Source organism: Muscardinus avellanarius, assembly GCF_963383645.1.
Source record: "Muscardinus avellanarius genome assembly, chromosome: 1".
NCBI lineage: Eukaryota > Metazoa > Chordata > Mammalia > Rodentia > Gliridae > Muscardinus > Muscardinus avellanarius.
In genome coordinates this window covers 200,497,144-200,519,711 of record NC_137786.1, presented here as the reverse complement: position 1 = coordinate 200,519,711, position 22,568 = coordinate 200,497,144, and the positions used below count along the sequence as shown (strand labels likewise).

The window sequence follows — 22,568 nt, the reverse complement described above, 5'->3', positions numbered from 1 at the left end:
ACTTGGGAAACTAAGTATTATTATTGCCAATTTAGGATGATAAAACAGGTATGTTAGGGAAGTTAAATTAAGTGCAAAAAATAAGTAGTATTCAATTAGCATTTGAGCCCAGCTTTCTAATTATAAAGTGTATATGTCCTTAGAAAGATTTAGTTTTTATTTGCATTAGTATCAATTTTTAGGGTTATCTGGGAATATAATATTAATGAATCTTTCCATGACTTCCTTAGAGTTTTTTATACAGAGACCAAAAATACTGTATCCTCAGTTTTCTTGGAAAATCTTTCTTTTACTCTCTTGAAATTAAGAATTCTATTAATGACATTATATATTACATTAAATTTTCTATTAGACTCACTATAACAGTTTTGAACTAGAGAAAAAAGCATTCTGAACAATGAGAACTGATTACAGGCACACAATTATGAGATGCGGATTATGATAAATCTAAAATCTCATTTGATAAGTGAAAAATACTTTTACTGAAGGTGTGACTTCCTTTTGCAGAAAATGTACTTGAATGCTTTTTATGTCAAAATAAAATTTCAAAGGGTAAGATATATCACACTTCAAAAAACAGCATCAGTAAAATATGTCTTAAAAGTGACAAGATATTTTTGTCATGCTACAAATCCTAAATGCCATTTAAAACAGTGATATTAAAATAAAACCTTGATATTTTGGTTATTTTCTACTAAAAAATTGCTCCACTTCAAAATACACTATCTAGAGTGTAACCATTGTCTAAAACCCTTCCCTTTTAACAGGGTTCTCTCTCTTAAATCTGTCCCTAAATAAACCTTTCATACTTTTTTAAAAAATAAAAGTGATATTTCATTCAGAAACTGATGTACAATTTTATAAAAAAAGTACCAAAACTAAACGGAAGAGAACAAAATGGGAAAGAAAACACGCAATAACTCTGGAACATTACAGTCTAATTTTATTACCTATAAATTGATAAGAAAGAGAATGAATGAGCCTAATGAAAATGGACAACCAGGCATGGTGGCACTCGGTTGTAACCCTAGGCTTTGGGAGGCTGAGACAGAAGGCTGGGGGTTCGCGAACAGCCTCAGCTACTTAGTGAGGCCCTTTGCAACTCAGTGAGACCCTGTTTCAAAATAAAAAATAAAGTTGCAGGGTGTGGTGGCGCATGCTTGGAATCCTTGTGCTTGGGAGGCGGAGACAAGAGGATCCTGCAGGTTCGAAGCTGGCCGCTATGGCTTAAGAGACCCTGTTTCCCAAAATAAAATAGGTCTGGGAGTGTAGCCCGGAGGTAGAAGGGCTTCCAGGAACCCCAGTACCACCAAAAAAAAAAAAAAAATAGGGCTGGTATATTCAGAGGTATAATGCCCCTGGGTTTTATTCTCCACTACTGCAAAAATATAGAAAATAGACAGGAATAATACACATACACACAGAAATATAAAATGTCCAATAAACATAAGAAAAATTTTGTCCATGTCACTTCTAGATAAAGAAACTCAAATAGAAAGGAGATCTTCTGGACTATTAGACTGGTTAAAATGTTTCTGTTGACAAAAGTCTGAGGAATCAAGGCCTACATAACAGGGAATGATTGATTGGCCTTTTGAAGAATGATTTGTTAGTCTCAGTAAAAATATACATCAGTTAGCATGTAGCCAGATAGTAATACTATTCCTATACATTATTTCTCATAGTACATGCATATTATAAATCAAAAAACAAATAATGAGACTTTGGGAGATATACTTAAATATTTATATATTGGTATTTTAAATACAATTTTTAGACTAAAATTTTCCTTTATAAAAGGAAACATGACAGATTTAAGAGTTTTGAAACCCATGCAGTAGGTAATACCAATTTCCAAAAGTAGAAAAAATACTGTAGTTGAATTCCTGGGATTTGTGAATGGAAGAAACCGATGCGATAGAAAAGTAATGAGAATTGAAGTTAGAGCGGTAGGTTTTAACCTCTCTAAAAATCCGCTATTTCTTTTGTTTTTGGTAGTACTGGGGGTAGAACCCAGAGGCTTTCTACTTCCAGGCTATACTCCCAGATATATTTTATATTTTTATTTGGAAACACGGTCTCACTAAGTTGCCAAGAGCCTCACTTAAGTAGCTGAGGCTGGCTTCAAAACTGTGCGATCCTCCTGTCTCAGCCTCCCAAGCTTGGGGATTACAAGCGTGTACCACCATGCCCGGCTAAACATCTGCTATTTTTCAAAAGTAGATGCTTCCTTTTAAAACCTAAAAGGAACTATTATGTACCAAAAATATGCCTTCAGCACTGCTGGACTTTGTATTCCTTCCCTAGCCTCCAACTTCCCATAGTCACTGGTCTATGTCTGTGTCCATCCCCACTCTCTCCCCAGACATCAAAGTTTACTTACTTCCTCCAGTCTCCACCGGTCAAAAAGCTTATTGTATTTTCCTGGATGGCCTACAAATCTGCAAAGAATAAAACACATTTTAATTCAATAGCAGTTAAGGGAAGAACACCTGCTAACACATTATAAATGAGTGCATGTGTGGGTAGACATAAATGTTCACTGGTACAATTTGTCCCCAGTTGACTTTTGTTATGCTTAGACAACATCAAAGTACCTGACACTGCAAAGGAAAAAGTGATGCATGAACTCAGTAGCAAAGGTCAAGAAAGTACAGACAAGACAACCTGGTGACACGTTATACTTTCACTTGGAGAATTTTCATGTTTTGTGAACCAAGTTAATGAATATTACCCTAATATGCCGAAAGGTTTGATTCAAATTTTCTATATTCAGTATTTTTAGGGCACTGGCTGAAGCATTACACATATAGCAAACCAGTACCATTAACTGAATACACTTTTTTCCCCTAAGTTTTGCAACAAAGTGGAAAAGAATCATTAAAATGATGAATAGAAGTTTTTACATTAAGAAATTATAACCCAGTCTACGGCCATACCACCCTTAATGTGCCTGATCTCGTCTGATCTCGGAAGCTAAGCAGGGTCGGGCCTGGTTAGTACTTGGATGGGAGAAATTATAACCCAGAGTTACACAAAAATTATTTGTTTCTTTAACAAAATGATTACTGAAGATTGGACATTCATAATGCAACTCAAGTGTGGCATATAGGTTTTATTTTTTGTCTGCCTTGAATTGGTAGTGGCTGCTGGAAGCCATTTGAGTAAGAATATATGTGAAGGATTATTAGTAAAATCTTTCAAGGCAGTGCTTGAGACTTTCATGTCTCTGTTAACTAATTAGCCAGGGAACGACTCACTGTGCTTTTTACTCTGCAAATGTAATAATATAGTTAATATAATATAATATATACATGTGTATGTATATATATATAAATTTGACTTACCTTCCTAAAAAGAAAGCAATATAGAATATAGAACTGTTTAAATTGACAAATTGAAAAAGGAACATCTTCAGGGCAAAGCTGTTTTCCCATTCAGATTCTGTTCGTGGATATTCTGAAAGAAGTGATATGAAATATTCCTGTTTAATCCTTCAATATAATTTAAAGCTTAAATTTTCTAGTATTAACTTGGCCATATCTGGTTTTAGTATTATGATTTTGATATATGTGCTCTTCTTCCTTGTCATTTTCAGCATTTGGATTTAACTATGTTTCTTTTTATCACCATAGAGCCAGGTTTTATTTGTTGTGGTTTAATTTGAGCCCCAGTCATCTAAAGTACAATTATTAATATAGGTGATAGATAGACACATAACATACCTACATACATACATGCATACATACATAGAAAGAATGATAGATTTGGAGGTAAAAACAAACATGATTTATTTTGCATTTATTTACTGCTTTGTATTATTTTTCTCTTGTATTTTTATATGTGACAGAAATTATGATTTACCTGGGTTTTAAATATTGTATCCACTCTTTTAATATGCACTTACTGGTATCCTATGGTATACTGAAACATACTGATGCCTTGATAATGAGTATTGAACCTATCTTCTTGTTAACTGTAAAATTAGCATGCTCTCTGACACTCAAACTACATAAAGGCAGGGCAAATAAAGGACTAAACTATTTTTACTTGTTATCTAATTGAAAATTCTGCAATAAAAATATCTGCAGGTGAAATTTAAGCTTATTAAAAAATAAAACATCTAAATCTTATAGAGGTGTGTCTCCTCATTATCTTGCCTACAATATCTTTCAAATTTATTAATTTTATAAATAAATGTATGTAAAATATTATAAGAAGGATTAAGAATATCAGAGACTCATGCCTTTAATTCCAATACATGGGAGGATGAAACAGGAGGATCACAGGTTTGTGGTTGGCCTCAGCAATTTAGAGAGACCCTCAGGAACTTAAACTCTGTTTCAAAGTAAAAAAAAAAATAAGATTGAAGGTGTAGTTTAGAGGTAGAGTGCCCTGGGTTCAACCTCCAGTATATATAAAAAAAAAAAATCAATGTAATTTGAAGCTTCAATTTTTTTTTCCTTTTCAGCTTTTGAAAATAAAATGTTAAAAAATTAAAAAAGACATCTAATAAAGGAGCTGGTAAATAAAATCTAATTTCTCTTTCAAAGCACAAATTGGTACAACCAGAAATTGTATAGACTTATATGTAGTTATATTATTTAATGAAATAGCAATTTCTTTTGGTCAGCCTCAGCTATTTTGTGAGGCCCTCCACAACTTAGTGGGACCCTATTTTAAAACAAATAATAAAAAAAATAGGGCTAGGGATATAGCTCAGAGATAGAATGCCTCTGGGTTCAATCTAAATACTCAAAACAAAAACATAGCTCTTCAAAATAACCCCCAAATCTAGAAATTAATAAAAAAATTTCTTCAAAAAGTTAAATAGAAAAATAGTTTTAACCTGGAATTTCATACCCAGGAAAACCAAAATCAAGTTTAGAGGTAGAATAGAGATATTTTTAAAATGCAGTGTTTCAAGAAATGAACTTGCAGGTAGCATTTAACGATTTGAGTAAAAAAATAAGAAATGGGGTTCGAGAAATAGTGTGCTCCTGAGAAAGAGAAAGGAGAAGGGATCCCAGCGTGTGGGTGGAAGTGGGTCCAGCTGAGGGGACCATAAGCCTAGAGTGTAACCCCGCTTAAGTAGATGGGAGGCTTAGGAGTATAATTCTAATGAGAAAAGCAAGTATGGAGAATAAAATATTAACCTAAGTGAGCTCAGTCGATTACAGAAAGTCAAAGGTTGAATGTTTTCTCTCCTATCTGGAAGATACAGAGAATATAGGAAACAAAAGAGACTTGAGATAATTGAGAATGATTAGAATAGTGGAAAGGGTGGGATAAGAAAGTGGGAAAGAGGAACTGATGAAAGAAACAGCTCAAATTATGTATTCCATGTATGAAGATGTCACTACCAACCTAGCAATTCTGGATGGGGAGGGTTGGGTAGCAAGGCAGGGCATGAAGGGAATCATTTATGTTTGTATCCATTTGAACATCATAGAGTATAAAGAAATATAAAAATTAATATGTATAAAAAGAAAATCAAAGCTGGGCGTGGTGGTACACACTTATAATCCCAGCATTTGGGAGGCTGAGACAGGAGGATTGTGGTTTGAGGACAGCCTCAGCTACTTAGTGAGGCCCTTTGCAACTCAGTGAGACCCTGTTTCTAAATAAAGAATAATAATTTTAAAAAAGGGCTGGGGGTGTAGCTCGAGAGTAGAATTCCCCTGGGTTCCATCCCCAGTACTGAAAAAAAAAATTAAGAAAAGAAAAAAGAAAAAGGCAAAAGGAATGAAAAGAAAAGAAAATCAAGTGATAGAATACTTCATGTATTTGAACTGATTCAGAGGAAATGAATTCCTCTTTCAGAGGAAAGAGATTTGGCAATTATTGAAATATTGGGAGTAAATAAAGGTGAGCTGGGACTTTGTCAAACAGCTGGAGGGATCCAGTATTCGCCACAAAGGAAAGTAAACAATTAAGTAAAAAAATTATTTTCACGAAAATGTAAAAGTTGCACAAAAGCATCTTAATTATGTTACACACTATGCTTTAGATACAAAAATAGTTGTTTCAACATAATGATGTAAATATTAATTTGGCTAAATATGTGACTCTAACAACTTTAAAAGGAGGAAAAATAACAGTTATGTATAGCAGATGACCAATTGGAGCATGGGTGGACGGGGCACTAAAGAGAACAGCAGGAATTTTAAGTTTTTGGAATTAGTACTTTTATAATGGGAGGAAAATAAATAGCTATTTAAAGATAAAAAGCTAATAATGGTAATGTAAGCAAGTTATTTAGAAATAGGTTGGGAAGGAAGAGAAGAAATGTAAAATATTAAAAATCCATTTCCTTAGGGATATAGAAAATACAAATCATTAATTTGGCACAGGGTTGATTTTTCTTTCTAAATTTTCCAATAAAGTTTTGTCTTTTAAGCCAAACATTATAATATTTTAATAAAACTAAATACTGGGGGAAAACCACAAAGAAATTAAAAGTTTTGGGGGAAAATCAAGTAGAAAGAAAAGAGTTTGCAAACTTCTAGTTAGGATATTTTGTAACTATAAGTATTATTATTTTTATTCAGTGTAGACCAATTTTGTGTACCACCCCTCTAATTTTATTAATAATTATATAACAAAAGTTATTAACATTCTAAAATATATAATGCAACTATAGAATGATTTGCCTATGTTATTTTCTTATTAATAAGTTAAAAATTGACTTACCTAAATTAGTGAGGTGGTAAGCAACTTTTTCATAAGCCTACAATAGAGAGTACAAAGATTAAATACCCATTTTGGTTTATAAAAGTCTGGTACTTACATTCTTCCAAAAACAATTATAGTGCATTCCATAAAGTGGTTACATTTTAAATGATCTAGATATATTTATTAAAACTTACCATGTGGTGCTTTACATATACAAAAACAGACACAAAATTATAAAATATGAATATGTATAGGAATATGTGTAATACATATACATACACTACATTTCTGCAATAAGAATCTTTTAAGGTAGCTCTCTTTACCTTCATTTTTAAATCTACTTCCTAACCATGCCCAAAAGTAAATAAAAATCATTCAATTAGTCATTGACTGGGCAGAGACTTTACCATTAAATTATAACATTTTTGCCCGCCCTAGAAGGTGACATGGAAGTCTGAATTATATACTACTAAAAATTTTTTCCCAAACTGCTACTAAAAAAAAAAAATGCATGTTTACTTCTCTAAAATAAAACAAAACAAGCTGGGCGTGGTGGCACACACTTGTAATCTTAGCATTTGGGAGGCTGAGACGGGAGGATCACGGTTTGCAGACAGCCTCAGATACTTAGTGAGGACCTCTGCAACTTAGTGAGATCCTGTTTCAAAATAAAGAATGAAAAAATAGGGCAGGGGGTGTAGCTCGGAGGTCAAATGCCCCTGGGTTCCATCCCCAAACCCTCAATAAATAAATAAATAAATAAATAAATAAATAAATTAAATAAAACAAAACAAAATGATGGTGTTATGGCACATGTCTGTAATCCGAACAGATATGGGAGGCTGAGACAAAAAGATCACCTAACCCTGTTTCAAAACAAAAAAAACTAAAACAGAAATGAGAGTATAGATCAAACTACCCCTGGCTTCAATTCCCAGTACCATGCACACATAAACAAAGTTGGCGGGAATTGGTTATTTAAAACAGAATCCTAGCCGGGCATGGTGGCACAGGCTTGTAATCCCAGCATTTGGAAGGCTGAGACAGGGGATTTTTGGTTCGAGGCCAGCCTCAGCTACTTAGTGAGGCCTTTTGAAACTCAGTGAGAGCCTGTTTCAAAATAAAGAATAAAAAATAGGGCTGAGGATGTAGCTCAGAGGTAGAATGCCCTGAGTTTTATTCTCAGTATTGCAAAACCAACAACCAACCCCCCAAAAAACAAACAAACAAACAAACAAACAAACAAACAGAATCCTAAGGTGAATTTGTAAATCACATTATATACATTAGATTTTTCTGGTAATATTTTTCATCTTTAGGCTGTTTCTTCCTTTTCTTACATATTCCGATCAGCATTTATAAAGCCTCAGGTAAAGGACACATGTTTTATAATATTCTAAGTAAATATAATATTCCAAGTAAATACATTTATGAATGTACACTTGGTACTGATGTACAGGTAATATGTTTGTGAGTATATGTATGTGCATTGGAATATGACTACACATATACAAATTCATAAATTATTCTTAAGATTAATAATTCCAATAACCCTGTGTATTGAAATGAATCTATTATGTATCTGCACATTTTAAGATTTGTTAAAATCCCCTGACAGTACTTTCAGGAAAACGCTTGTAATTATTCATCTTAGCTATGGTTCAAATCTACCTCTTTTTAAGATCTAAAACATCTTGAGACAGAAAGATTACACTCAGTCAGATAGTCTCACACTTTCCCCCAGTGCAAGTTTTTCCTTTATTTAAAATAATAGCAATACTCATAGCTATCATTTTCAAATTTGAAGGCAAGATTTCATTGGATTCAGGAGCACCACAGTTATTCTCATTATAATATATTACTTCCATGTCCCATTTATTAAGTAAGGTGATGCTAACAAGTGCTCCAAGACATACAACAGGTAGCCTTTATTAACTGAAAAAAGTACTTAAGCATCTACTATGTGTCTAGCACTGAGTTGAGTGTTCTCATAAGTACTGAAACTTAATTCTATTTAAATATCTGCATTTAGAGCATTTCTCATGTACAAAACAGAACTTTATGTATACTGATATTCCCTGACAACAATTGTATTAAGTATGTATAATAAGGTACATTTTATAGGACATAAAAGTAAGACTTAAAATTTCAAGCTTCCAGACTGAAATAACACAACTAAGCAATTGGCAAGTTTAGAAGTGGCTGTCATGGCTGGCTTGCACCATCTATGCTGTGTCTTATGATATTTCAAGAGTGTTGTCTGAATATTTAATACATATAGCCTGCCTGCAAGCATCTGCACCTGGATGCCCCAAGGAGTTACAATAACTCTGGAGGAATGCTATAGCTCACAATACAGGCTGTATTACTATTCAAAATTTTTCTGGGATAGTCTAAACCTGCATGTTCCAAAGGCTCAGAAGCTATGGCTCATGATAATGAATTACAGCATCGGTCCACACAAGAAGGACTCGGTTAACTCCAAAACTATCAAGTGCACAAAGAGAGCAAGTAACAAATACATGCAAGTTTATGGTATATGGAGGAGATCACGTTGGCAGGGGAAGTAGTGTGTGCATGTACATGAGTATGCGCAATGTGCTGAATATTTAGGGGAGGATGATCCAATATAATATCCCCACACACACAATATCATATCGGAGAACCTATACTTTTAAAAATTACTCACGTGTACACCAAGTAGCAGAACTTCTCTAATTCATCTATGTTAATTAGGTTAAACTATTCATTAGGAATTTCAAAGGGGTTAAGTAGTGTTTGAGAAACCAAACAGTAGTGAACCAAACAGATATAATCCTTCCTTTTATTGATCTTAAAATCCAGCAAACAGAGACAAAAGGCAAACAAAACATGTAAGTACTCAAAAGATTAAAAATGCTTTGAGAAAAAGAACAAGCACAACTGAGAGTGATGCTGGGTACTGAGGCCTACGTGGTGTTCAGGGACGCCTCTTTTTTAAAAAGGGTGATACTTGAGCAGAAACATAAAGAAAGGAATGGAACCAAGCAAAGACCTGGGCTAACCATGTCTGAGGCACAGAAAAAGTAATGCTAAAGCCCCAGTACTGGCATGGACTTGATGCTTTTGATGGTGGGCAAAACAAATAAGAAGGAGAGGGGTGGCAGAAATAACAGTGAAATAGTAAGAGATGAATCACAAAGATCTCAAAGGGAAACTTTTTTTTAGCATTAATAAAAAGCCCAGAGATAGAAAAATGATGTGATAGCCCCTGCTTATATGAGCTGAGCAGGTTGATAGTGGGAGAAATGAAATGAAAAGTGATAAGCACTTCAACAAAGGAATGTTCACAAAGAGACTACTGAATTCTACTAAGATCTGATGGGTGGAAGAAGTAGCGAGTCTGAGAACCTTGTGAGGAGAGTAAAAACACAGAGGAGATTATTCACTTCTATATAAGAGGTTGAGAAAAAACTCAATGGAGGAAGTGGCCCTTAGCAGGTATTTTTTAAAGATAAAGAGATATTCTCCAGGGCAAAAACCTGCTTCAGACAGAAGTAGCACTGTGATCCAAGAAACAGGGGTTTAGAGTAGCCAAGTTCTGGAGAAAAAAAATGAAAGCAGCTCTGTTGGCTGGAGCACAGGACATTAAAAGAGGGGAGTAAGACACCAGACACAACCTTCCACAGAGAGAGGAAAACTGGCTGTCCTCCAGAGCGCCTCCTGTGCCAGGCAGATGAACTTAGAGTTTATGTCAGAGGCAATGGAAAACCCTTGAACACTTGCAAGAATAAAGAAAGAAATGATCAAATTTGTAATTTAGATCCTTTGACGGTCATATGGAAGGAAATAAAAGGAGTTTGGAAGAGATAAAAAAGGCTAACTGGTTAGAAGGCTGTTAGGAGAGTCCAAGCAAAAGATCTCAAGGAGCTGAGCTAAGAAAGTGAGGAGGAAGATGGTGAGCAGGGAATAGATACCAGAGGTCTCAGAGATACAACTTACAACCTTTAGCCACTGATAGGACAAAAGAGATAAAAGGAAAGCAGGAAGGAATAACCTAAGAATTGTGTGCATTTCACTTTGAGGGCCCCTAATTTAAATGAGAGTTTGACTGATTTAAACTATTTGCCATGTCTACATTTTGATAATTTAATGCAAATGGACTATAGCTGACAAGCATATTAGAGTTAATAGAAGATTTTCATTGAGGCCCAGTCCTTCATGTGGGGAAAATGGTGGCATAGGGACCCTAAATTCAAGCTATTAAGAAACAAAGCACACTTTTTTTTTTTTTTGGTGGTACTGGGGTTCCTGGAAGCCCTTCTACCTCCGGGCTATACTCCCAGACCTATTTTTACATTTTTATTTGGAAACAGGGTCTCCTAAGCCAGCATGCTGCTGGCTTTGAACATGCGCGATCCTCCTGTCTCTGTCTCCCAAGCGCGGGGATTACAAGCATGCGCCACCACGCCCAGCTCAAAGCACACATTTTCAATAGCTATATATTTAGTTTGGGCCTGAAAATAAGATAACAAAAGCCAGCACTCGGTTTTCTAGATGAACATTTTGGTTTATATAATATTTGACATTTTAATCTATCCTTATTTGAATAAGTTCTTAATTAATCCTGTCCATTCAGGTGTATCAGAAGGCTGTTTAATAATTTGTGAACATTTTAACATCTTTAGTAGGAAAGAAATGCATACATGTAGAAGAACATGATTATTTCATATTGATTAAATCTGAGGAATATAACATTCTTTTCCCATTCTTTTCTTTATACTGATTAAATCTGGAGAATATAACATTCTTTTCAGTTGGATGCATACTCACTTCCTTAATGATAAATCTATTTTAAAATCTTCTTCTTAGGGCCAGTGAGGCTGGGATTGGGGCTTGCCGTGAGGCAAGGCCGGTTCTGGGGCCAGGGAGGCCAGGCTTGGGCCTGTTGTGAGGCAAGGCCAGTGCTGGGGCCTCTGAGGCTGGCATAAGAGCCTGCTGAGGGGTGAGGCCAGTGCCGGGGCCAGCAAGGCCAGGATCGGAGCCTCCCATGAGGCAAGGCCTGTGCTGGGGTCTCCGAGGCTGGGATTGGAGCCTGCCAAGGGGTGAGTCCAGTGTTGGGACCATCAAGGCCAGGATCAGAGGCGGTTGTGAGGCAGGACAGTTGCTGGGGCCTTGGAGGCACAGATCGGAGCCTGCAGAGGGGTGAGGCTGGTGTTGGGGCCAGCAAGGCTGGGATCAGACCCTGCCATGAGGCAGAACCATTGCTGGGGCCTTAAAGGCAGAGATTGGAGCCTGCTGAGGGGCAAGGTTAGTGCCGGGGCCAAGGAGGCTGGGATCAGAGTCTGCGGTGAGGCAAGGCCAGTGCAGAGGCCTCGGAGGCTGGGATCAGAGCCTGTCAAGGCAAGGTGGTGGGGCTTCAGAGGCCAAGATTGGAGCCTGCCATGTGGCGAGGCCGGTACTGGGGTCAGCAAGTCCAGGATCGGTGCCTGTCATTTGGTAGGCTGTAGCTGGAGCCAGCGAGGCCAAGATAGGAGCTAGCCTAAAGACAAGGCTAGTGCTGGGTTCCCTTAGGCTGTGATTGGAGCCTGCCAAGAGACAAGGCCAATACTGGAGCCAGTGAGGCCGGAAGCAGAGTCTACTGGGTGGCCAGGGCGGTGATGGGGCCTTCAAGAGTGGGACTGGAACTTGGAAAGTGGCATACACAAAGAAATATCACAGAAAATGAAAAAATCGGATGCTCTCCCTAATATGCAAAACTAGGAAGAAATGGGCAATAGGAGAGAATCTAATAGAAGAAGGGCTCTATGGAGGAGCAATTAAGGTGACCAATCAGAGGGGATGGGATGGGGGAAGATGAAATCTCTTTAAAGCACATGATGTACGTAAATAATTATATCAATATTAAACACTAAATCAAGAATGGGATTGAGGGTGGGGGAGGGAGTGAGCTGGGCATTGCATAAAGGTTGATTGGATGCTGTGTACTTGGATATCCTGACAAGTCTTGTATTCCATTGTGATGTTTGACTATAATGCATCAATAAAAATATATTAAAAATAGAATTAAATAAAATCTTCTTAGTTGCAAGAGCAAAGGAGACGTATTTATAACCTATTTTACTTCAAAAAATGCTTTAATTTTTGTGCCAAATGCCCAGTGAGTAGAAATAAACATTTAGGAGAAACAAAGCCATTTCTTACTTCTTTCAGGAACCATGGGTATCTGCTTCTTATCACTAAGAAGTTACATGGGCTCAAGTATTCAATTAAGTATAGCCAGTGGGCTTTTAAGAATCTCAATCTTTTTATGACTCAAATAATACTTCACTCGCCTGCCTTCAGAATTCTTATTTCTACAAGTAGAATAAGATTTATATTATGTGCAAACAAAGGTTTTTTATGGCTTATTTGGAGATCCTATGAATAATATTTTACTTCTACAAACTAAATTAAAACTGAAGTAATCAGAATCAGTATAACATGTTAAATATTGGCCTGGTTATTAAAATTTACTCATTTATCACAGTGACTATTAACTTTTCTCTTAAGGCATTTTATGACTATTTTAAATAGAAATAGCAAATGGTATAATATCTCTCTGAAAAGCATGTAGAAATATTATTTGTGTATTGCTCATCTATCTATATAAATTAGCTCCTGATGTAAATATTCTAGCATTAGCACTTACTACATGTATGTCTTGGAGCAAGATATTTAAGCTCCTTAAATCCTAGTTTCCTCATTTGCTGATAGAGTATAGCAACCTTGTGAGGCTGATGGAAAAATTTTAAAAATTATTTTAATGTGTCAATTACTGCCTCCTGGTTTTAGAAATAAATCATTTTTGTCCATAGACTTTGTTGAAGAGGTAGGCCTCAGTGCAATGTCAGCCCTCTCAGTCATATACATTGGTCCTTGAGTCAATAAATGCATTTGTTTTGGAACAAAAGATGCTCTCTTTGATAAATTACTACCTAGATGCCTGACAAAATGGCCACATACCTAGACAGAAAGAAGATAACCCAGTATAATAATGCCACAGCACAACAGATTAAGCCAGAAAGAGTGGTCATGTGTAGGTGAAGAACTTTAGAGTTCTGATCCCAAAGGACAGATGTTTAAAGAGAACATTGGGAAAGTTGGGGGGGTAAGGGTTTTTTTTTTTTCAGAGAAAAAAATGAAATAGCTGCCTATTTGTTTTCCATTTCATCTAAGAACTTGGCAATAACATGACTTCACTTTCAAAAAGATTTTCTTGTATCTTCCTCTGATATGATTGAGTTTACTTGAGTTGTTTTTAATCTAAACAATACACTTCTCTACCTTTTTTTCTGTAAAATTGATTGAACCTAGTTGTACTGTTCTACTGAGCTATACCCCAATTCTTTTTTTTTTCTCTCCTCCCCTCCATCTCTTTTTGAGACAGAATTTCCCTAAATTGTCAGGCTGACCTCAAACATGTGAATGTCTTGCCACAGCCTCATGAATTACTGACAGTATAGGAATATGATACTGTGCTCAGCGACCCAAACAAACTTATTTGTTGAACTACGCATAGCATCATCTCTATCACACACCAGATACTCAATAAATAGAAGTTTATCACTAGCCTAAATCATATATTCAAAAGACAGTTAAGATAATACAGTAAACTAGCATTAGATTTCATTTAAAATATCCATCATCTAAACCATATAGATGAAATTGCATTCTCTTAAAATGAGTTGTTTTTGTCAGAAATGTAACTTGCTCTTATTTTGGTTTCAATTGAAGTATCTTCAAATACAAAGAAAACATAGTCCTTTTCTCTACCCATTCCTTTTTTTAATCTGTGAAAACAGCACTATAAATACTTACAAGGTTCAGCAACATGATGATTATGAAATTGATACAGACAGCAGCAGCAGATGTTGCAAACTGCCAATGTTGTTTGATGAAATTCCACTTGAATGATGCAAACCTTTCCATGACAACCAGACGGTACACCACTACAGCAAACACTGCAGTGATCACCAAAGAAATCTGCAACGTGGGAGACCAGAGAAGACACCTGTATTTATCGTGACTCACAAATCAAGAGCAAACACTGAAGAATAAATACTCTGACCACAAGAGTTGAAAGCATTTGCCTTTAAATGGCATCCATTAAATAAGTAATATATATTAGAATAAATAGTATAAAATTTAACCTTAAAATGATAATTCTATGAGGCAATGCATGTTTTAGCTAAATATAATTACACAGTGCATATATACTTTGAAACATTATATTGTACACAATAAATACCAATAATTGTATCTGCTGTTTCAAATAGATAAACAGGGACTCTAGTGTAGCGCAGTGAAAGACTGCATACTAAGCATGTGGAAAGTCCTGGATTCAATCAGAGCCAAAAGTAAAATAAAGTAAATAAAAGTAAAAAAAAGTAAAATAAAGTAAATAAGTGTGTGTGCGTGCTAAATAAGTATGTGCTATTGGAGATTAAACCCAGGGAGCATCCTAACACCTACCTATACAACCAAACCTATTTATTTATTTATTTAGAAACAAGGTCTTTCTAAGTTTCTTAGGCTGTTGTGATCCTCCTTGTCTCAGCCTCCCAAGTATTGTGATTATAGGCATGCTCACATAATACATCTTAACCCTGGAATCCCACAACATCCTGATGCAGATAGTTGTGCTTTACCATGAAGAATATTCCTGAGACAGACACGAGCAGACGAGTGATTCTGTCAGATGAAGGTTGATGAGGCTCAGGTTTTCCTGTGATGGGATTTATTACTTCCATCTTGTAATATTTTGCTTCAAACTGAGGACGAATTGTTTCCTATAAGAGAAACAAAAGTTACTAAATATCAAATCCAAAAATTAAATTTTTTTCAAGAATTGTATATATTTCTAAATGTGGCCCACTTTTCCATTGTCTTCACAAAGATGCCTTTTTCAAAATATTATGACCCTTGTCCCCTCACCCCCAGGGCTTATATATAGATTATAACCATAAAAGAAGGAAAAGGGGAAGGTGGGAGGGTCATGGGGCTGGATCCTTGTTTCCCTCCTTCCCCCTTCTCTGGTATTCTGTCCCTGGGGACATTTGTTAAAAAAAGAATAAAATAATTTTAAATAATTTAAAAAATATTCCCATTATTTTCCAAATGAACCCTAGGCTGTATTTTAATTCGTATAATTCTACTAAGGTAATTTTAGGGAACATCATGGGAGTGGTTTATAAAAGACATACACGTGTGGTGGCGCATGCTTGTAATCCCAGTACTTGGGAGGCTGAACTTTGAAGCCAGCCTCTACAGTTTAGTGAGACCTCTGCAACTTAGTAAAACCCTGTTTCCAAGTAATAAATAATATTGGGCTGGGGGTTTAACTCAGAGGTAAAATGCCTCTGGATTCAATATCCAATGCCACAAAAAAAAAACAAAAAGCAAAAATGAAGCACATACTTAATCATTAACCTCTGTTATCTTTATAAAGAAAGTCTGCAAGTGAAATCTATGAGGAGAAGTTCAGTGGTGAGTGATTGCTCCTGGCCAAGGTGGTAGGCCACTTTGCTTTCTCCTGGTTTCCTAACATCTCACCTCTTCTTCTTCCCATTCAATAAGGTCCCAAGCATAGGTCAGTACACTTCTTCTCCTTTTCCAAAACTCCAGGAAGACTGTGGCTATAAAATTCAATAATAATGATTAATAATAATTCCTTGCCCAAACCACATAATTTTGCTTTTCTTCTTCAGATTGTTATGTTTCATTGCATCCTTGAATTATTAAAATTAACTTATTATTAAAGTAATATTGGAATTTCTGTTTCCCTCACCAACTTCTCCCTGTCTCTGTATATCATTATATCAGCCCGCACTCCTGCCTAGAAAAAGATGATTTATTTGAGACTGAGGAGAATACTTGTTAACATAATTTATCAAAGTGAGGCTATGAGAGAAGGTTATTATTAGTGAGAAAATAGTATCTCTTTATTTTTACCAGTACATGCTTACTTAAAATTGTCTAAGACACTCAAAGTTTTCCCTAGAAATGACAATAAAGACCAGAGGCTACTTGTTCAGGACTCCAACAAAGAGAATATTGGAAAAAGAGAGGAAAAGAGCAAGCCCATTTTGATGGAAGGAAAAGAAAAAAAAAAGGAGCAGAGAAGGCTTTTGTGTTTTTCTGAGCAGACTATGTATTGGCTGAAGGTGACTCCGTGGAGAAGGGAAAGTAGGCATATATCATCATCCCTGGCTCTGAATATAAATTACCTTTTCTTAGGATTTGTATTGTTTTACACAATGAAATGTCTGATTATAGTTTAAGTTGAACTCAATTATTGAATAAAATCCAGCAATTATGTATGTAACTCCTGGTCCTATGCTTTTTCTTATTATTCCAGGTTTTCTTTTTTATTCTTTTGTTTTTTTCTGGTGGTACTGGGGATGGAACTCAGGGGCTTCCTACCTCTTAGCTATACTCCCAAGCCTATTTTATACTTTATTTGGAAACAGGGTCTCACTAAATTGCTGAGAGCCTAAGTAGCCGAGGCTGCCTTTGAACCTGTGTGACCCTCCTGTCTCAGTCTCCCAAGCGCTGGGATTACAAGCATGTGCCACCATGCCTGGCTTATTAATATCAAATTATGCTCCATAAATATTCATTGTATATGGGGGGAGAGAAGATTCTCTCACCAGAGATATCTCTTTATTTGATGTTTTAGGTATTGAGAAATTAAGTTCAACTTTATTCGAAAAAACATTAAAAAGGGGCAGAGATAAAGGATCAATCTCAAACACAAATGCCGTCAGAAGATGTCCAAAGATGGAAGACAAAAAGAACTGCCAAGTATTGTTTTCATCAGAAGAGATAAATCCTTGAAACCTTCTCAATAAATACTCCAGGAAAACAACAGTGATTCAGCGCAGGCTCAGAGCGGCCAATTTGGACAGCACCCAAGTGCTACTAAAGACTTCCCTTCATTCCTCAGATTTATTTTCAGTAACAGTCTCAAGCATAATGTGCTTCCCTGTGCACTCCTGCAACATCTCTAGATGTGAGGTAGAAATAGAAACCTTGCTAACCAGGTTCTACATTTAGCAGAAGCTCCATGAATATGAAACATTTTGGATTCCCAGGGCTGGGGAATATTGCTGGGCTTGTTGTTGTTCTTATTATTAACATCTTGAAAGGCAATCACAGGGGTTCTCTGCATGACTATAAAGAAGGTAATCAATATGAGAAACATATAAATATGGGTGAAAGGGCAGATTTTGAAGATTTTCCCGCAACTGATTTGCCACAGAGAGCCATACCAGGAACTGGTTAGTCTAGATATCCTAGTCTTATTACATTTCATCTTGGTTGTAAGGACATAAAATCTCTCTCTATGTAGACTTTCCATTTTCCTCCTCACTTTTTCCTTCCCTAGTATTTATTTAAGAAAGATCATGACAGAGTCAGCCTTTAGTCCCTAATCACTGGAAATCTTTACCAATTTCTAAAATTGAAATTGACAGTTTTTCATCCTAGTAAAATTCATGTAAGAATTAGGAGCTACACATAAACATCATCAGGCTATGTTAAGATGTAAGGAGAGCTCTAGCTGGGAAACTGGTATGCTTCTGCCCAGTACGGGGGAGGTGGAGGCAGTGGGAAGCACTTGAGCTCATGAGTTGCAGAGCAGCCTGGGCAACATGGAGAGAGACCCCATCTCAAACAAGAAAGCACTCTCATCTCAGTGTTGACTGTATTCGAGCCTTAACTTTAGAGTACAATCCCACTAAAGCCACTCAATATGATATTTGCATTTATACATTAAATAGACATTTCAGTAGCATGTGTTCCAGTTAAAATGAAAACTTTTACTTCGGGTGCTAAAATATTGAGGTATTCACACGAATAAAAACCTTTCCATCTTTTGCCATGATTTTTTTTACAAAGTATAAAATGTAATATTTTTAAGCATAAGGTTGACATTTCTTAGACCTTCCTTTTATCATTTTATCATATACCTATATAATCCAATTTTTAAAAATATGTTGAACATTTTTCTGATTGTAAAAGCAACACCAGAAAAGATCACTAGACCAAGAACTTTGTCTTTTTCATTTCTGAAATCCATGGATATATATTAGGCTTTTAATTAATAAATTCTTTACACAAATTAAACATGTAAAGGATAAATAGCCATCAACAGTGTTCCATCAATAAGTAGCTTCTATTAAGGCTTTGGTAGTTTCATCAAAAATATGTCTCTTGAACATATATCTGCTACTGAGAGGTATGTTCATAGGAGTTGTTCATTCATAAAAGCAAAAAAAAAAAAAAAACAATTAGAGGTATAACAATGTTCCTTAAAAATCTTACTCTCCTTGCTGGATGTTCTGTCTTTTTCAAAAAAGCCTCTTAGGACCAGAAACCTGTTGCAAATAGCAGATCATGGCTTCAAAACTGAGGTCTTCATCTATTCTAATTGCAAGTGCTAGAGTCTTAAACATTATTAAATATTTGCCTTCAAGCATCATTCTGATACTGGCTAGCTCAGATTATTTGGGGCAACTTAGGTAAATTCCAACTATTAAACATTTAACTTTTATAATAAGCACAATAAAATTGACCTTCTCAGTCATGTAATAATGATCCTCAGAGTACTTTCCACTGAGAAAGATAGCACAGTGGTAGGCAAAAACAGAGATTATAGTAGGAAAGTTCTTCATTCTAAAGATGCTTATATTTCTTACTAATTGTATAAGCTTGGATAAATTAATAAATAACAATTGACATGTACACACACACACACACATATATATATATATATATATATATATATATATATATATATATATATATATATATATACCTGATACTGGGAATTGAACTTAGGGGCATTCTACCTCCAAGCTACATCCCCAGCATTTTTGTATATTTTGTTTAGATGAGAAAGATACTTGTGATATTACTTTTTTTTCCTTCTGCCCTTGCTTTTGAGCCAAGAAACCAATCTATAGTCTTCCTGAGTGTATATGTGTGTCACATATCCCTCTGTGGGCAATTGCTCAGTTGCCAGAACATTCTGCCAATAAACTGTGTACTGCTGTTGCTGAGGTTATTACGAGGCTGCCATTAGTTTCTCATTTGGAAAAAACAAATAAGATATGCTAGAAATTTCAATTATCTGCCATATGTTTCACATATCATTAATAATTCATTTGGGTTTGGTCCTAAAGGTGGTAAAGTAAGTCAAAATGTTATCAATCTTCCAGTTCCATTACTTTATCAAATATATGCCTGAATATAATTTCACTCAATAAATTACACACAAATAAAATAGTTGATATTTTTTGGCAAGAGTCAGCAAAGGAGATTAGATTCTATATTAAAATTATTTTAAAGAAATAAAACCTGATGTTGGGTGGTACATTCCTGTAATCCCAATACTTAGAATGCTGAAATAGGAGAATTAAGGTTAGAGACCAGCCTTGAAAATTTAGCAAGACCCGGTTCCTAAATAAAACTTAAAAGCATCTGAGTATGTAGTTCAGAGGTAGAATGACCATGAGTTCACTCTCCAGTACCACAAAGAAAGAATACTAGTATATAATCAGGAGGAATTAACATGAATCAGCTATAAAGTATTAGGTACTTGTTAAAGAGAGCACAATAAAAGATTTAGTATTTGTTAAAGAGAGCAATATCTAGCCAAGCAACTTATCAAAACCCTGTTTTGAAATAAAAATAAAATAGGTCTGGGCAGGGTAACCTGGAGGTAGAATGCCACTAGGTTCAATACTCAGTGAGAGAGAGTGAGAGAGAGAGCATTAGAGCACACAAGAGAGAAATATATTTTCCCAAAAGGCTCTCCTTGAAGGTTAGAGATGCTCCAGTGTAGGGAATAAAAATGCAGCAGGTATCTTGAGAAAGCCCAGCACTCTCCACGTTTGCGAGGTACCCCATCCCTACATCTTACACATAGGACTTTCCACCTGCCATCACTCACAATTGGGCGAGACAGGACAAATGCCATTGTGTCCTCTAACCCTGTTCACAACATTCGTCTCAAAAAGCCCACAATTTCCAGATCATACCTCAACCCTAAGAATCAGACCCTCATACCACTAAGGGAACAGAAATTGCTTTTGAGATAACCACCTACTCCTTCCCAAATCTTACAAATACTCACCTCCCTGCTCTACCTCAAATCTGGGACTGCCCTGAAATCCCACTGTCCAGGCAACATTTCCAAGTAATAGCTATTTGCCTCCACACCTATAAGTACTGAGGATGTAGTGGTGATTTTTTCTCCACTTTCTTCAACAACATTTTATATTCCTCTCCAAAGATTCAAGGATTTTAATTTTACATTATCATATCATACTCTCTACTACCTCTCCTTTGGCAACCATCTTCCACTCTCTGGGGAATTTATTTAATTTTGCCGAAGACTTTTTATTTCTTTGCTTAGTATAACTTTTATCAACTTTTTCTCAAAATAGCACTTATAAATTAAAACATACAGAGATAATCTTTCCAGTACCCTGGCTCCTTTGTTCTTTGATCTCTATCTTCAAAGTTATTTTTTTAATACCTTAGCTCATTCATAGCATACTCCCACAGCATACTTTTGATCAATGAGAGTGAACCCTCCATATGGCATCCTTCTAGTTGACTCCCTAAAACTCTAGCTCCAACAATCTCTGGGATCCAGTTTTCAATCCATTCATCATATCATGATCGCTACCCCTTTTCCCTCTCTGACCCTCACTTTATTTTCTATGAAGACCATCGGTGGTCTACCACCATTCTCTCTTTTGTGCCTACACCCTCAACTCCCGGTGCTTGCTTCAGTCTGTCATAAGCCCATGTTCTGAATAGAACCCTAGTTAAATCCAGCACTTCACTTTCTGTCTGTCTATACCCATGGCCACTAACATAGCCGGACAAAAACACAACTATGCCCAGCGACTTTTTAAAGTTTTATTTGACTTTTTTAAAAATCTGATAATTAACTTTGAGTGAACATTTAAGGCTGCGGTATTATAATACTTTCTCTTCTTTAACAGCCAGCACTTATGCTCCTACCATTCCATGTTGACAATTTTGCTGTTTCATCATTAAAATTAAACAATCAAAGAAAGGATTATCCTACTGCATATCTATTTTCTTAGCTATACTTGTGCTCATATCCTGGACATGCTCACATAGCAGAAGACTAATGTATTCCTAGAAAAAAACAGCTCTTGTAAATGAGTTCCCATCCCTAACCAACTACTAAAGCAAATGGCTCATGAATCTATATCAATATATAAAGATGCCCGCTGTAGCTCAGTGTTGAAACACTTGCTTAACATGTGCAAGAGTAGGCTCCAGGTTCAGTTCCCAGTAAGGCGCATGCACGCCCCCACACACACAGTATAACTTTAAGTGATTTTTTTGTAATTTCTTATAATTTTGTGAAACTGTTTACCACCTTGTGCATTTTTTACAATAGCATCCAAAATTTATTTTATATATATTTAAATAGTTTCAAAGGATGGAATTTCCAGTGTGTTATAAAAATGGATGTGTTAAGATATAATTTTTATGCTGGCTGGCCCTTTATTTCTTCTTGTATTCCTTTAAATATACTTTCAATAAGTTCTCTTTTATGTTATAAGTTTTAATCATTGAACTTTATCTTTAAATTCATTTTCATTCTATTTCTGGCTTAGAGTATTATCCTAAATGAATATTTTTGTTTGAAGGTTTTTATAGATTATCTGTCATGCTTCTCTGAAACAATAACAAAGACACTAGATATAAATGATCTTTAGGATCTTTAGGATCTCACTTTGAAATCTGGAAAAAAGTTATCTAATTAAAAAAATAATGTATTGCTTCAAATTTTAGTGAGTTTAAAATATATACTTTAAGATTTT

At 35.7% G+C, this 22,568-nt stretch overlaps 1 protein-coding gene across 4 annotated transcripts in view; it reads right to left on the bottom strand.

The window, feature by feature from the left end:
- ANO3 (anoctamin 3) overlaps nucleotides 1-22,568 on the bottom strand; it is a gene marked incomplete at both ends in the record, with an annotated part of 387,663 nt that overhangs the window by 30,774 nt on the left and 334,321 nt on the right. For all 4 annotated transcript variants that reach the window (XM_080703073.1, XM_080703074.1, XM_080703075.1 and 1 more), the window contains 6 exons: nucleotides 2,384-2,441; nucleotides 3,348-3,459; nucleotides 6,694-6,730; nucleotides 14,515-14,679; nucleotides 15,345-15,485; nucleotides 16,249-16,331. In XM_080703073.1, the coding sequence (XP_080559199.1) occupies nucleotides 2,384-2,441; nucleotides 3,348-3,459; nucleotides 6,694-6,730; nucleotides 14,515-14,679; nucleotides 15,345-15,485; nucleotides 16,249-16,331 (596 nt within the window). The remainder of the gene's footprint in view (nucleotides 1-2,383; nucleotides 2,442-3,347; nucleotides 3,460-6,693; nucleotides 6,731-14,514; nucleotides 14,680-15,344; nucleotides 15,486-16,248; nucleotides 16,332-22,568) is intronic.